Source organism: Mastigoproctus giganteus, chromosome 12, assembly GCF_048544385.1.
Source record: "Mastigoproctus giganteus isolate SK-2022 chromosome 12, ASM4854438v1, whole genome shotgun sequence".
Lineage (NCBI taxonomy): Eukaryota > Metazoa > Arthropoda > Arachnida > Uropygi > Thelyphonidae > Mastigoproctus > Mastigoproctus giganteus.
In genome coordinates, this window is record NC_143586.1 from 25,612,068 (window position 1) to 25,628,860 (window position 16,793).

Here is a 16,793-nt window from a genome sequence, read left to right on the forward strand (position 1 = left end):
CAGATGATACAAAGGTTGGCAGGGTGGTTAATGGCAGGAATGACAGTTTTCCAGCAATAATCTAAAGATACTAGAGATGGTATGATAAATGGTAATTGAAGTTTAACATTGACAAACATGGTACTGTATATGTGTTGCAATAATTCCACGGTAGCTTATGAACTGTGTGCTACTAAACTCAGGTTAGTGGAAAATAAAGAGGACTTGGGGGTAATTGTTCAATCAGATAGGAACTTCTTCAAGCAGTGCAGACAGGCTGCTAGGACAGCTCATGGGGATTTGTTATTGATATTTAGGAATTTTGCTAGCAGGGGTAAGGAGGTGATTATCCCATTGTATAAGACAATGGTCAGACCACTTTTTAAGTATTGCATTCAGGTCTGGAGGGATGTAGAGTTGCTGGAACAGGTTCAGAGAAGAGCAGTGAGACTGTTGAGTGGAGCAATGGTTTGAATGGTTTGAGTGAACCATTTGAGTGCTTTGAATGGTTTGAGTGAACTCAGTGCTTATGGGATTCTTCCTCATACACATGAGGGGACATAAATTCAAATTGAGGAAGGATAATTGCAGAATAGATGTGTGGGAGTTTGCTCAACCAATGAGCAGTTGTTTGCTGGAACTAGCTTCCATCTGTCATTGTGGCACTGCTTAGTTTGAATAAATTCAAGGAAGAACTAGGCGAAGTTTTGGAGAGGATGGATGGGAATTTTTAAAATTTTTTTTCTGATTCTGTATAAGCTTACTTGCATCATTTGCCACTACTAATACTAATATTTGGAATATAAAGTTGGCACAAAAAAGTGGACAATTTTGAATTATTTCTTGCAGATTTTTAAGGTTATAAATGACTTTATTTTTGCTGGATGATCCTGAAAAAGCATTGTCACACATGTCTGTGGGTTAAACTTCTGTACGTGGTCTTGAAGCACTTGTAGCTCTGTCATATATATTCTGGGCTGGGTGTAAGCATAAACCAAAGCTAAAAATTCATGTCTTGGGGCCTCCCTGTTTACTTTTGTGAAGATAAAAATCTATAATTACATATTTTGGGACCTCTTCATATTCTTTTACATAGGGTCCCGTTATGTATAAATTTGGCTCTGCACATTGTGCACATCAAAATGTCAAGGTGCATGTTTGTATGTCAATGGCTTTGAATCTTATTAATGTTGTATTGAAGCTATATAGTTCCATATATTTTTTCTAGGATGTCTAATTCACTAGTGGTAATTTTCAAAATTCTCTCTGTGGCTGTAGTTTTGATCACTTCTGATGTACATCCGATCTGTCTGATCTGTAGCAAGGTGGTGAACAAGCTGAAGTTTTTTGGGATAAGCTGATAAAGAACATCATAAACTGGAACAAGGAGAGGGTAACCCTTTCACCCATGGAAAAGAACAGGAGAAGAGATCCAGATAAATTATTCCCCCAGCCATCTCTCATGCATACACACACACACACACACACACATGGGGGAACCTCCACAGATCTGCCAGACTAGTTGTAAAGAGAAACTAGATGGACAGGTAAGTGACCCCCCCCCCAATTGCAGGACCTAGCAAAATTAGCCTTTGCCTGTAATCATCATCAGTCTATAGAACCATCCAATTAAACCGCACTTTGCCAGAACATCAAACGCAAACAAAGGATTATTTTTATGTCTTCACTGTCAAGGCCATGCCTACAAACTTGAAACAAAGGACTATAGAGGTGTAAGTAAACAGCTTAACAGTTGTTCATCCATTCATTTTATTCTTACCACAGTCGAAAATCTTGAAGAAAAGATTGTAATCTATGGTTGTGCTCATATATCTTTGTTTTGTGATTGTTCAGATTGCAAAATTTTTTTTGTTAATTATGCCCTCTTATTTTATTAAATCACTTTGGGTGTGTTAGTTTCAACAGGATGGGGAACCTGCCCACTGCTGTGCAGTCTGTGAAGTTTTTTTTTGGGATAACTAGATAGGCAGAGGTTCTGTGAATTTACCAGCACTGTTTAATTGTCTCACTTCAAGAGACCTCTTTTCATAATAATTAAATATGGGAATTTATTAAAGGATGTTTCAATCAAAAAAATCAGTTGGATATTTTATCCAGGATAACAACATAAGATTTGTAAGAGTCTGTGAAGAATGCATTTATTCAATTGGAACCGACATTGTTACATAAAATGTATCATAGGACATTGTGTCAAATTATTCCAAGCAGAAAAAATGCTCAATAAATAAAATAATGAAATAAGATGTATAAAATAATAAAATTTTATACATCTTGTTTATTTTGCTTAAATTGCATCTTTCCCATATATTGGTTATAATTGCTGCCCCTCCACAACAGTGTAAAAAAAACCTGCGTGTGAATTTTGCTTAGACAGGAAGAACTTTTACGGGTTTTTTTTTTCACCCACCAGGTTGCGTTCACTAGTATCAGTTATGAAGGGCAGTTGCCTTGACTATAAATAAAAGTATTTGAATTTTTTTTTATAAATAAAATTGATAGTTTTTACTTTTATGATAAAACTAAAGTGTAGTTTTATCATACTCTCATAAATGTCTATCTTATTTGAACAGGTCCAGTTACAATGAAGTTTAGAATAACAGAACAGATTTAGACTAGCCAACCCAAAGGAAACCACAGATGTCACAAAATTGGAGCATTGGGTCACCATAAAATTTTTGACAAAAGAAGTGAATGGACAAAAAGTTATTAATGAATGTATGAAAGCTATATATAGTGATGCTGCCCCTTCTGAATACTACATAAAATTTTGATCTAAACAATTTAAATGTGGGTTGAGAGCATATAGAAGATGACCTCCTACTTGGGATAACCAATGTAAATATCAACTCCAGAAATGTCAAAAAATTAAACACTTAGTTAGCATTAGCACTAGTATTGGCATATGATGCAAAAATGCAAGCTTATACAGCATCAGCCAAACAAAAAGGAAAAAAAAAAACACTTTCCACTCACCTATCCATTCACTCCAAACGTTTGCCCAGTACTTTCTTGAATTTATTTAAGCTATCAGCTTCCACCAGGACCGTGTTAATGATATGGTCAAACCAGCCATGGCCAGGAGCCTCACCCGAAGAGGGACCTCATTTTCAGTATAAATATTTTCTAAAGTAGTGATAAAAATTTCCAATAATAATATACCAAGAAAAGGTGTAATATGAAAGCATACTTAAACTTACCTAGGTTAAGTGCTTAAATTTTATTCTTATGCCTTTTTTATGGTATAATAAATAAGTTAAAAGTTTCCATCAAAATTGTTTTTATTATTACTTTTAATTTTCAAGTCAAAAAACATAAAACATTTTTGACCTATTATTTTACATTTTTATCAAGGAATTATTATTCACAATATAGATATAAATATTCACAATATAAATATGTAGTATTTTTATTTATATGTATGTGCAATATATTATTATTATTAGCCATATGGTGCAAGGAAGCCTGAGGCTCATGCTGCACCAGCCAAAAAAATTCCCGAGTTACCCTGAGAGAGAGAGAGAGAGAGAGAGAAGTAGAAAGGAATCACCAAGAAAGAGAAGAATGATGATATCCAACTCAGGACCCTTGGTGTGCCAAGCCCATACTCACAAGATGTGAGCCATTGGGTATACATTAAAGGGGCCTCAAATTTAAATATGGTCAGGGCCTTCTTTCATCCTTATTGTTGTAAAAAAGCTGTGAGTATGTTGAAAAAAAGCCGTGAGTTAGGATTGAATTTGAAAGTGTCTGCACAGATAGGAGGGAGTATATGATGAGAGCCTTGTCATCAGTTCAGACCTGGAGAGACTGTGTAAGGGGTAGAATTTTTTTCAGCCTGGTCTGTGCTTCTTAACAAGAGAGACTGCTTCTACAGGGATGGGAAACACCTAAATAGAAAAGGTGCAAGAATATTTGTTGATGCTATCGAGGAAGTGTTAGATGGGTCGGAAAACTGCTAGCTTGTAGATAGCAGTTTTCTGACCCATAATAGATTAACAGTAGCCGCTGGCAGATGAAAGTGATTCTTGCACTGCTTCTATTGGAATGAGCAGCAGCCTGGAAAACAAGGTACAGGGGATTTCAGAGACTGCTGGGAGTCATTGCAGAACAAGTAAATACATGGGCTGCGTTAAGGAAGCTAAGAATAGGAACAGGTGCATGTATACCAATGCTAGGATTTTGGTAAATAAATTTGATGAATTTGAGGTGTTGGTCAAAACCTCAGAGGTAGATATTGTTAAGATATCAGAGACGTGGTGTCACACAGATATAAGGAATGCAGAAATGGAATTTGGGGAGTACAATGTGTACAAGAAGGATAGACAGGATAGGAAGGGAGGAGGGGTTATGCTATTAGTTAAGAAACATAAAATCCAAGAAAGTACAGCCAGTCGACATGGTTGGACAGTGCAGTGTCGAGTCAGTTTGGTGTGACATAAGCACTGGGAAAGCCAAATTGAGAGTAGGAGTGTGTTATAGGCCTAATGATTCTGATGAGTATAATAAACAACTTTGCAGTAAATCAGAGTGTCTTATAATGGGGGATTTTAATTTCCCAGATATTGAATGAAATTTGTGAATTGTTCATTCACACACTAGCAAGGCTTTTGTGGATTTATTGTTTGATTGTTCTCTACAGCAGCAGCATGTTCAGAAAGCAACAAAAGGGGAGGGGGTAGATACTCTTGATCTGATTATCAGTAGTGATTCATCATGTACTAAGAATCTGCAGATAAAGGAACCACTAGGTGACAGTGATCACAGTGTGCTGAAGCGGGATTTATTCAAAGAAGTAACTACCATCAGGGATAAAGGGAAGGGTTTTTGCTTTCATAAAGGTTACCACGGTGGTCTGAGACAGTATTTAAATTCTATATGGTGGGACCAACTGATGATGTTACCAACAGCAAATTCAAAATGGGAAGTATTCAAAGAATTAATATTGGAAGCTACTAGGCTTTTCATACCAACTAAGAAATATTAGTTGGGGGCTTAGAGGGGAACAGGTATCCTGTGTGTTATCAGACACTCAGCCTAAAACACTGATGGATCCAATATCTCTCTATTACAGAAGATTTAGGAGGAGTCCGGTTAGCCTGCCTCCCTAAAATCCACTCATGCACACCTTCTCGATGGTAAGCCCTGTTATGTCACTTAGGTGGCAACGAACGTGTAGAGTGGTTCTCTTCAAGACGCCTGGTCAGCGTGAAGAGGAAAAGACCAAATCCTCCAGCATATGAGAGCACAACAATACAAATGGCCCTCAGTCCCCAGCAGCTTTCACTTTCCCTCTTACGGCAGCGAGAGGATCAGAGTGGAAGCAGAGGGTGCTAAGAATCTCTGGGTACGACCAGGCTGCCATGCACAGAAACTGAACTTGGCCTGTTATAACGTACGATCACTCATCGGTGAAGACAGGATATTAGAGCTGGAAAAGGAATTAGAAAATGTGAATTGGAATATCATCGGTTTGGCTGAAACAAAAAGAAGAAATGAATCACTTATAAGTTTATCAAGTGGAAATCTGCTGTACACCAATGGAAACAGTGAAAGGAGTGAAGGTGGAGTTGGGTTTCTGGTCCATAAAGATTTTAAAAACAACATTTTGGAATTCAAAAGTACATCACCAAGACTAATACTCAAGATTTCTAAGAGGTACAAGCTAAAGATTATAATGATTTATGCACCAACATCGAGCCATGATGATGAAGAGGTTGAAGAAATGTACACCGAAATTGAGAGTCTTCTAGATGAGCAGAAAACCCACTACACTATTATTATGGGGGACTTCAATGCTAAGGTTGGAAAAAGGCAAAACAGCACAGAAAGAGGAACTATAGGAAATTTTGGAATTGGTGAAAGAAATAAAAGAGGTGAAAGACTTGTGGAATTTGCAGAATCTCAAGGTAATGAACACTTTTTTCAAGAAAAGGGTGAACAGAAAGTGGACATGGAAGAGCCCAAATGGATTAACAACTAATGAAATCGACTTCATCCTCACTAACAGAAGATATATTGTGAATGATGTTACCATCCTGAATAAGGTAAATGTTGGAAGTGATTACAGAATGGTAAGATCTACACTTGATATAGATGTAGGAAAGGAAAGGAAAAAACTGACTCGAGTAAATAATACAAAGGTCTTTGAGATAACAGAGGAGGAGAAAAAGCAGTATGTACTGGAACTTAAGAACAAGTTTGAGCTTCTGCAGACTGCTCAGGACCAAGATATCGACGAATATTACAACTTTCTGAAAGTGATAAAGCCCAAGAAACCTATAGGGAAACAGAAATCCAAAGAAGAAAAAATTAGTCAAGAAACACTTGTCATGATGAACCGAAGACGACAAATGAAGAGCAAGAAAAACACTGACAGGGAGAAAATTGAGTATACTGAGTTATGCAAAGCCATTAGAAAGAGACTCAGAGAGGACATAAGAAGATTTAACACAAGAAAAGTAGAAAAAGCATTAAGGGAAAACAAAGGATTTAAATCAGCAGCCATGAGCAGTAATACAGAAAGACAAATGATACTGAAACTGAAGAATAGCAATGGTGTACTTATAAACAGCAGAGAAGGCATAATTCAAATAGCAGAAGACTACTATAGAGAATTATACAAGGAGCAAGGGAATGATACCAGCAGTGGGGAAGATGAATTGCAAAGTAGCAACACATACGACATACCCGATATTCTTCCTGATGAGGTAGAGCATGCATTGAAGAAAATGAAGAATCGGAAAGCTCCGGGGGAAGATGAAGTTACTGTAGAGTTGTTAAAATTGGGAGGAAGAGACATGATACAAAAACTGGCAAGGCTCTTCACAAAGTGCATTAGAAAAGGTGTGATGCCTAAGCAGTGGAATAATGCAATCATAGTTTTGCTGCATAAGAAAGGAGATAAATCAGAAATTGGAAATTATAGACCAATTAGCTTGTTATCCCACACCTACAAGTTGTTCACAAGGGTCATTACTAACAGATTAGAAAGAATACTTGATGAGAATCAACCGAAAGAGCAAGCTGGCTTTAGGACAGGATTCTCAACTATGGATCACCTTCACGTAATATCACAGCTAATGGAGAAAGCAAATGAATATAAAACACCATTATGCCTGGCATTTGTGGATTATGAAAAGGCATTTGACTCCATACAGCATAAGGCAATATTTCGGACACTGGAAAGACAAGGCATAGATACCCCATATATTATGATTTTGAAGAAAATATATGAGAGTGCTACCTCTTTTATTAGAATAGACAAAGACAGTAGCAAATTTAAAATCGAGAAAGGAGTTCGACAAGGAGACACAATATCTCCGAAGCTGTTTACTGCTGCCCTTGAGGAAGCTTTCAGAAGATTAGACTGGTCGCAGAAAGGAGTCAATGTGAACGGAGAGTACCTAAACCATTTACGATTTGCAGATGACATTGTGGTCATAAGCGACGATCCCAAAGAATTAGAGGAAAATCTTAATCAGTTATGCACAGTTAGTAAGGATTTTGGACTAAAGATGAATATGGCTAAAACAAAAGTAATGATGAACAAGTATGCCATGGAAAGGGAAATAATGATTGAAGGAGCAGTAATTGAAAAGGTGGAGTTATATACTTATCTGGGACAAGTTATTAGCTGTAATAATGATAAATGGCTGGAAGTCAAGAGAAGAATAAATTTTGGATGGCATTCAGGAAATATAGTCACATACTGAAGAGCAATATCCCAGTTTGTCTGAAACGTAAAATAATGAACCAATGTATACTCCCCACCATGACTTATGGAAGTGAAACTTGGGCACTCACCAAAAGAATGGAAGAGAAGCTGAGAACTACACAGAGAAGAATGGAACGAATTATATTGGGAATCAGACTGTTAGATAAGAAGGGAAACACATGGATTAGGCAGCAAACTCAAGTAAAGGACATTCTTATCAAAACTAAAGAACTAAAATGGTCTTGGGCAGGACACATAGCTCGAAGACATGATGACAGATAGACTAAGAAAATAACAGAATGGTACCCAAGAGGAGTTAGAAGAAAACCTGGAAGACAAAGGCGGAGATGGATAGATGAAATTCATGAGTTTTTGGTTAGTAAATGGATGGCCAGTGCTCAAAACAGAAGGAACTGGAAAGTTCCTGGACAGGCCTTCATCCTGCATTGGATTGAAAATGGCTGATGATGATGATGATGATGATGAAGAAATATTATTAAAGATTTAGGCCTAAATGGATGTCAGATGAACGAATGAGACATGTGGAAGAGAAGAAAAATGCATGGGATACATATAAATTAATATGTGACACAAAAGCCTAATATAGATATTAGCTGGTCTGTAACCAAGTCACAAAAGAGGTTAGGTAGGGAAAGGCAGATTACGAGAAATCCTTGACAAAGGATGCAAAGAAAACAACAAAGAGTTCTTTACTTATGTAAACTCTAGAAGGAAGGGGATGAATCAGATTGGTCTACTTGATATCGATGGTTCAACTGTTGATGATCCTGCACAGGTAGCTAACAAACTAAATGAGTATTTTGCATCTACATTCACACGTGAGAAGTTAGTTAGGGATGGGAATGCCAGAGTGAATTAAACTCTAGGAGTGTGCAAGATGATTTTGTAATAAAATCAGAGAGCAAAATTTTGTAATAAATCAGAGAGCAAAGTGGAGGAGAAATTGTTGGAGATAAACATAAAGATTAGTGTACCTGGGGTGATGGGATCTATCCAGTTATATTAAGGGAGGCAGCAAAGGAAGTAAGGAAAACCTTAGCCATAATTATGAGAGCTTCCTTGGACTCGGGGGAGTCACCCATAGACTGGAGATGTGCAAATGTGACCCCAATGCACAAAGGAGGATCAATGGGTGACACAAGTAATCACAGACATGTTAGTTTAACTTCTGTTTCAGGGAAATTAATGGAGTCACTGGTTAAAGAAGCACTGCAGAATCATCTAGACAAGACTTCAGTTATAGCTTGGACACAGCAGGGTTTGTTAAGGGGAAGTCTTGTCTGACCAATTTGATTGGATACCATGATGTGGTCACAAAGGAACTGGATGCAAAGGATAATTTTGATATCATATATTTGGATCTTAGAAAGGCTTTTGATACTGCTGCACAAAGTGGAGCAGTATGGCATTGGAGGCAAATTGCTACTATGGATAAAGGGATGGTTGAGTGGGAGAAGACAGAGAGTGGTAATCAATGGACACTGCTCTTTGTGGACTAATTAGTGGTGTCCCCCAGGGTTCAGTGTTGAGTCCACTGTTGTTTTCTGTATTTATTAATGATATTGATGATGGTATATGAAGTATGATGACCAAGTTTGCAGACGATATGAAGGTCAGCAGGGTTGTTAATGACAGTACGCTGCTGCAATAGGATCTATAAAAGTTGAGCTGAGAGGTGGGAAACTGAAGTTTAACATTGACAAATGTAAATTACTGCATATGGGAAGCAGTAACCCCAGAGTAACGTATCAACTGTGTGAGATTACATTGACAGTGGTAGAGAATGAAAAGTACCTGTGGGTAATTGTGCAGGCAGATATGAAGTTTTCTGAGCAGTGCAGATGGTCTGCAATAGTAGCTCATGGTGTCTTGTCAATGATATACAGGAATTTTTCTAGCATGGATAAGGAGGTAATTATTCCTTGTATAAGGCAATGTATAAGGCACTTTCCCTTGTATAAGGCAATGGTCAGGCCACACCTCGAGTAGTGTATACAGGTATGAGAGCTCATTTTAAGAAGGATGTAGAGCTGCTAGAACGAGTACAGAGAAGGGCGACAAGATTAGTGAACGGAACAAAGGGTTGCTCTTACAAAAAAAGGCTCAAGTTTTGCAAATTACAGTGTTGGGAGATTAGGCACCTGCGAAGGGTTCTGATTGAGGTGTATAAAGCCTTGAATGGTTTGAGCATGCTTAATGCTGATGGGATTCTTCCTCTTGTTCAGAATGATCACCTGAGAGGAAATAAATTCCCAGCAGATGGTTGATTGCTGGAATGAAGTTCCATCTGTCGTAAAAGTTGATAGCTTAAATAAATTCAAGGCAGAACTAGACAAACATTTGGAGTGAGTGGTTTTTTGAGAAGGTTTTTTCTTTTTTTTTTGGCTGATGTTATATAAGCTTGCTTTCTTGCACCATGTGCCTTTACTAATGCTAATGCTTAATCCGGCCCCCTGAAGCGTGTAATCTGAGCAAGAGGAAGAATCCCATCAGCATTCAGCTTGCTCAGACCATTCAAGGTCTTATACACTTCAATCATGTCATGCAGGTGCCTAGTCTCCAGATGTTGCAGTTTAGTATTAGTAATAGTAATGGCCATATGGTGCAAGGAAGCCTAAGGTTTATGCTGCACCAGCCAAAAAAAAAAAAAAAAATTTCAGAGTCTCCCTCAGAGAGAGAGAGAGAGAGAGAGAGAGAGAGAGAGAGAAAAGTAGAAGGGAATCACCAAGGAAGAAAAAGATTGATGATATTATTATTATTTTTTTATTATTATTATTATTAGCCATATGGTACAAGGAAGCCTGAGGCTTATGCTGCACCAGCCAAAAAAAAATTTCTGAATTTCCCTGAGAGAGAGAGAGAGAGAGAGAGAGAAGTAGAAGGGAATCACCAAGAAAAGGAAGAATGATGATATCCAGCTGAGGACCCTGGGTGTGCCAAGCCCATACTCACCAGATGTGAGCCCCTTTACAGAACTTAATCCTTTCTTGTAAAGAAAGGATTAAGCAACCCTTTTTATTCTAACCAATCTTGTTGCCCTTCTTTGTACTTATTCCAGCAGCTCTACATCCTAAAATGAAGCTTTCAGAGCTGAATGCAGTATGAAGGTGTGGTCTGACTGCCTTATACAAAGGGTAATCACCTCCTTATCCCTGCTTGCAAAGTTCCCGTATATCATTGACAAGACCCTATGAGCTGGTCTGGCAACCTGTCTGCACTGTTCAGAAAACTTCATATCTGACTGTACAATTAATCCCAGGTCTTTTTTATTTTCCACTGCCCTGAGTGTAGTACTGCAGAGTTTGTACATTCCTCTGGGGTTACTGCTACCCATATACCTTGTCAATGTTAATCTGAAAGCATTTGTCAATGTTAAACTTTAGTTGCCACCTCTCATCCCATCTGCCCAATTCTTCCAGATCTTGTTGCAGCAGCATACCATTGTTATTGTCATTAACAACCCTGTCAACCTTTTGTATCATCTGCAAACTTGGACATTAAGCCTGTTATATTTCACCAATATCATTGACAAATATAGAAAACAGCAATTATCTGAACACTGGGGGACTCTACTAATAACATTAGTCCCTGATGATTGTGTCCATTGATTACTACTCTTTGTCTTCTCCTACTCAACTATCCCATTATCCATAGCAGCAACTTGCCCTTAATGCCATACTCAACCATCCCATTATCCATAGCAGCAACTTGCCCTTAATGTCATACTCAACCATCCCATTATCCATAGCAGCAGCTTGCTCTTAATGTCATACTGCTCCAGTTTGTTCAGTAGTCTTCCATGTGCTTTCTTGAAATCTAAGTTATCAAAATTAATTTTTTGCCTCCAGTTCCTTTGTGACCACATTGCAGTTTCCAATCAAACTGGTCAGGCAAGATTTCCCCTTAACAAACCTATGCTGTGTCTGAACTATAACAGCAGTCTTGTTTATATGATCCTGCATTGCTTCTTTAACCAGTGATTCCATTTCTTTGATTCCCAGAACAGAAGTTAAACTAACATTTGTGATTACTTTTGTCACCCTTTTATCCCCCTTTGTGAATTGGGGATACATTTGTAATTCTCCAGTCCACGGGGACCTCCCCTGAATCTAAGGATGCCCTCATAATTATGGCTAAGGGTTTGCTTACTTCCTTTGCTGGATAAATCCCATCCATCCCAGGTGTCTTTCTTATGTTAACTTCAGCAATATCTTCTCTACTTTCCTCTCAGTTATTACAGAATTATTATTTTGCTCTCTATTAGAGTTTGATAAACTTCTGACTTCTCTATGGAATTCCTCAAGTGTGAACGTAGATGCAAAAACTCATTCAGTTTGTAAGGTACCTGAGCAGGATTATCAACAATCGAGCCATCGATATCAAGTGGACCAACATGATTCATCCCCTAATAACTAAGATACAAGAAGTTGTAGTAGTAGTAGGGTTTTTTAGGAATAGCGCAATTAAGGCCATGTTGCTCTTTGTATACTGTCTGTAAATAGGAAATAAAGATGACGTATATATCCAGTAAAATATCTAACTTTAATTATAAATACTTAATGGTTGAATGGCCTACCTCATGCGCTCACATACCTCACTGCATGCACAACTCTGTGTCCATTAAAATAGTTTTTATCTCTAAAGTTTCCATTCTATTTGTTGATAAAGAGGCACGTTCAGCCTTGAAAGCTCAAAAATATTTATAATTAAAGTTAGATATTTTACTGGATTCCAGTACAACAGGCCCATTTACTCTCATACTATCAGTAAATTGCTCATGTTCTAGGTCAATTTTCTATTTTGTTGGACGAAAAATCCGAGTTTCTGGGAGAAAAAAACCAAGTTACCCTTGCCCGAGACCAGCTAACTCAGCCATGTTGTGAGAAAGGCCCCTAAAAATTCCTCTTGTCATCAGCGGGATTCGAACTAAGGTCTTTTTTTACCCTGGTGTGGGAAGGACGGTGATTTTACCAACTGTGCTACCCATGAGGGCTATGGAGAATAGACATATTGAAGTGTATATGATTGCCAGAAAATGGGGGCTGTGTAGTGATCATCTTTTATGAATACTTGGCCATGTTATAAATCAGTTCTTGCTAGGTGTTGAGATTGCTCATACCTTGAGAAATAGTGCAGGGCTCAAATTTTTCAGAGAAATTTACACATGGATGATGCATATTCACAAGGTTTTGTTTCAAGAATTATAATTGTTACTGGGGGTGAAATGTTGGTACCCACAGACTAGCAAAACTTTTGTGGATTTAAAATCCACAAAATGATGTTTTCTACCGCAGCATGTTAGAGAAGCAACAAAGCAAGTAATATTTTTGATGTGATTATCAGCACTGATTAGTTATGCATTGAGTCTGCAGATAAATGAACCACTAGGCGGCAGTGATCAGAGTGTATTAATTTTGGATTTACTTAAAGATGTAACTACCATAAAGGTTTAAAGGGAAGAGTTTTTGCATTTGTAAAGGTGACTGTGGTGGTCTCAGACAGTTTTTAAATTTTATAGTGGGACCAACTGATTATGTTAGCAGCAGCAAATTCTAAATGAGAAGCATTGAAGGAATTAATCATTGATGCTACTAGGCTTTTCATACCAACTAAGAAATGCTGTTCAAGGCACTGATGAGACTCATGGAAAAGGAAGAAGAATGCATATAAATTATTAGGTGACACAGAAGCCTATGTTAGATACAAACTAGTCTGTAATCAAGCCACAAAGGAGATTAGGAAAGGGAAGGCAGATTATGAAAAATCTTTGATGAACGATACATAGAAAAACAGCAAATATTTTTTTATATATGTAAACACCAGGAGGAAGGGATGAATCAAATTGGTCCCCTTGATATTGATGATTCAACTGTTGATGATCCTACTCAGATTGCTGATAGACTGAATGATTGTTTTCATCTACACATGAGGAAATCTTTAGGGAGGGGATGCAGATGTTTATCAAACTCTAACAGAGAGCTAAATGATTTTGTAATAACTGAGAGGAAGGTGGAAGAGAAATTGTTGAAGTTAAACCCAAGAAAAGCACCTGGGGAGGATGGAATCTATCTAATCATATTAAAGGAGGTAGCGAAGGAAGTAAGCAAAACTTTAGCCATCATTTTGAAAGTATCCTTAGATTCAGGGGCGGTTTCCGCGGTCTGGAGATATGCGAATGTATCCCCAATTCACAAAGGGGGAACAAAGGGTGACACGAGTAATTATAGATCTGCTAGTTTAACTTCTGTTCCAGCGAAAATAATGGAGTCACTGGTAAAAGAAGTAATGCAGGATCATCTAGACAAGGTTGCAATTATACTTCAAACACAGCATGATTTTGTTAAGGGGAAATCTTGTTTGATGAATTTGATTGGTTATAAAGGATGTGGTCACAAAGGAACTAGATACAAAAAATAATTTTGATATCTTATACTTGGATTTCAGGAAAACCTTTGATACTGTTGCATATAAAAGACATACAAATTGGAGCAGTGTGGCATTAAGGGCAAGTTGCTGCTATGGGTAAAGGGTTAGTTGAGTGTAAGGAGACAGAGAGTGATAATCAATGGACATTGCCAAATGTTATTAGTGGAGCCCCAGGGTTTGGTGTTCTGTTATATTTATCAGTGATATTGATGAAGGCATATCAGGCTTAATTTATTATTATTATTATTAGCCATATGGTGCAAGGAAGCCTGAGGCTTATGCTGCACCAGCCAAAAAAAAAATTCCTGAGTTACCCTGAAAGAGAGAGAGAGAAGAGAGAAGCAGAAAGGAATCACCAAGAAAGAGAAGAATGATGATATCCAGCTCAGGACCCTGGGTGTGCCAAGCCCATACTCACCTGATGTGAGCCCCTGGGGTTCCAAGTTTGCAGATGATACAAAGGTTGGCTGGGTAGTTAATGGAACAGGATCTACTGCAGCAGGATCTAGAAATGCTAGGTAGATGGGTTAAGAGATGGCAATTGAAGTTTAACATTGACAAATGTAAAGTACTGCATATGAGTAGCATTAAACCCAGAGTAATATACTAACTGTGTGGTAGTACACTCAGAGTAGTGGAGAATGAAAAAGACCTGGGGGTAACTGCACCTTCCAGTACAGCTCATGGGATTTTGCCAATGATATTCAGGTACTTTGTTGGCAGGGATATGGATGTGATTACCCCATTGTACAAGGCAATGGTCAGGCCACACCTTGAGCACTGCATAGAGGTCTGGAAGCCTCATTTCAGGAATGATGTGGAGCTGCTGGAACTAGTACAGAGAAGGGAAATGAGATTGGTGAGTGGAACAGAGGGGGTGCTTTTACCAAGAGAGGATGCAGTTCTGCATTATTGCAGCATCTGGATACTAGGCACTTGCAAGATGATCTGATTGAGGTGCTTAGATCTTTGAATGGATTGAGCATTCTCAGTGCTGATGGATTCTTCCCCTTGCCCAGACTACACACAGGAGAGGGCACAAACTCAAATTGAGGAAGAACGGTTGAAGAATAGATAAACAGAAGTTTGCCTTTAGCCAGTTGGTGGTCGATTGCTAGAACAAACTTTCATTTGTTGTTGTGGAAGTTGATGACTTAAATAAATTCAAAGGAAAATAGAAAACTATTGGAGGGAATGAATAGTTGAAATAGGAGGTGTCTTTTTTTTTTGGCTGATGCTGTATAAGCTTGGTTTCTTGCATCATTTTCTACTGCTAATGCTGATTACAGTTGTCACACATGATTGTCTGCTGCCTTCTAATTTTTCTTTCCCTTTGTCACTTTTGTTTCCTGTGTAATATTTATTTCTGATTCTTCCATTCATATGGTATTTAGTTCGTTTTTTTATTTTTCTCATTCGTGTTTTTTTAATTTTTCCCATTTGTCACATAGATTTTATGCCTTCATTTTTCTATTCAGAATATGTATTTTTTTCTTTTCTTATCTAAATTTGATAACATACACTTGTCAGTGAACAAGATTATACTTTTTGCACTTACTAACAAGCCAATTTATCTAATTAATGAATACTCATATTTATTAGCAGTGAGAAATAACATTTTGTAACATTTTTATTTACCTTTATTAATTTTTGATGATGAGAAAAGAAATTTTTTTTTTATCATGAGTTAAACTAATGACTTATTTTTCTCTTATTTCTAGGTTCCTCATAAGAAAAAAATGAATGTTTTTAGCCAACTTTTACTTTTACTCTGGAAAAATTTCAAGCTTCAGTTTCGACATCCATTTGTTACAATTTTTGAAATAGTTTTGCCTGCTATATTTGTAATCATACTGCTTATTGTTCAGTTTTCTATAAAATCCATTTTTGTTCATGAACCAACTGTTTATGACTCTTTTCGTATTGACACTTTGCCATCCAATTTAACACCAAGCATAATAGATAACCGCCCTACTTTGTGGACAGTGTTGTATGCCCCAGAATTGGCCCATGTTCAATCATTGATGTCAAGCGTAGGTGCCAAACTTGGAATCATGACATTAGGTAAGAACCTTAATTTCTTTTTTGGAGGATGCATTGGGCCAACATTTCTATAAATGTATGGTAATTAAAAATATTTGGAAGTTGACTTGTTTTAATGCTTTGGTGATAGCAAAGCATGTTTTTGTATATTCTTGTGTTTCTATTGTTTAAAACATATTGCTACATTATTTGAATTCAGTATTGCTCAAGAGTTTGCCAAACATTTTTCCAGAATCCAAACAAATGGTACATTGAGACCCGCCTCATTTTCTGATTTCACACTTCTTAAAGATGATATCTTCATCAATCTCTTTATTACAGATGAAGATTTAAAGTCAGCATTAAAAAGCATGAAAAATTACTATACTAGAGGTCCAGATGACATTCCTGGCTTATTTTGGAAAATGACTGTCACTACCTTAAAACCCCCTCATACTTCGGACTATTTGTTTTAACTTGTCTTTCTGCCTGGGGAAGTATCCTAAGCACTTTAAGCAGGTCAATATAGATCATCTAACTTTAAAAAAAGGTGATAAAATGATTATTTAATTTAACTGATTACAGACCCATGTCCTTGAAAAACAGCCTG

General features: G+C 37.5%; 1 protein-coding gene across 1 annotated transcript in view; it reads left to right on the forward strand.

Moving 5' to 3' along the window:
* Positions 1-1,469: 1,469 nt before the first annotated feature.
* LOC150076805 (phospholipid-transporting ATPase ABCA3-like) overlaps positions 1,470-16,793 on the forward strand; it is a 432,361-nt gene continuing 417,037 nt past the window's right edge. The window contains exons 1-2 of the mRNA XM_090385683.1: positions 1,470-1,526; positions 15,883-16,225. Coding sequence (XP_090241809.1) covers positions 1,470-1,526; positions 15,883-16,225 — 400 coding nt within the window. The remainder of the gene's footprint in view (positions 1,527-15,882; positions 16,226-16,793) is intronic.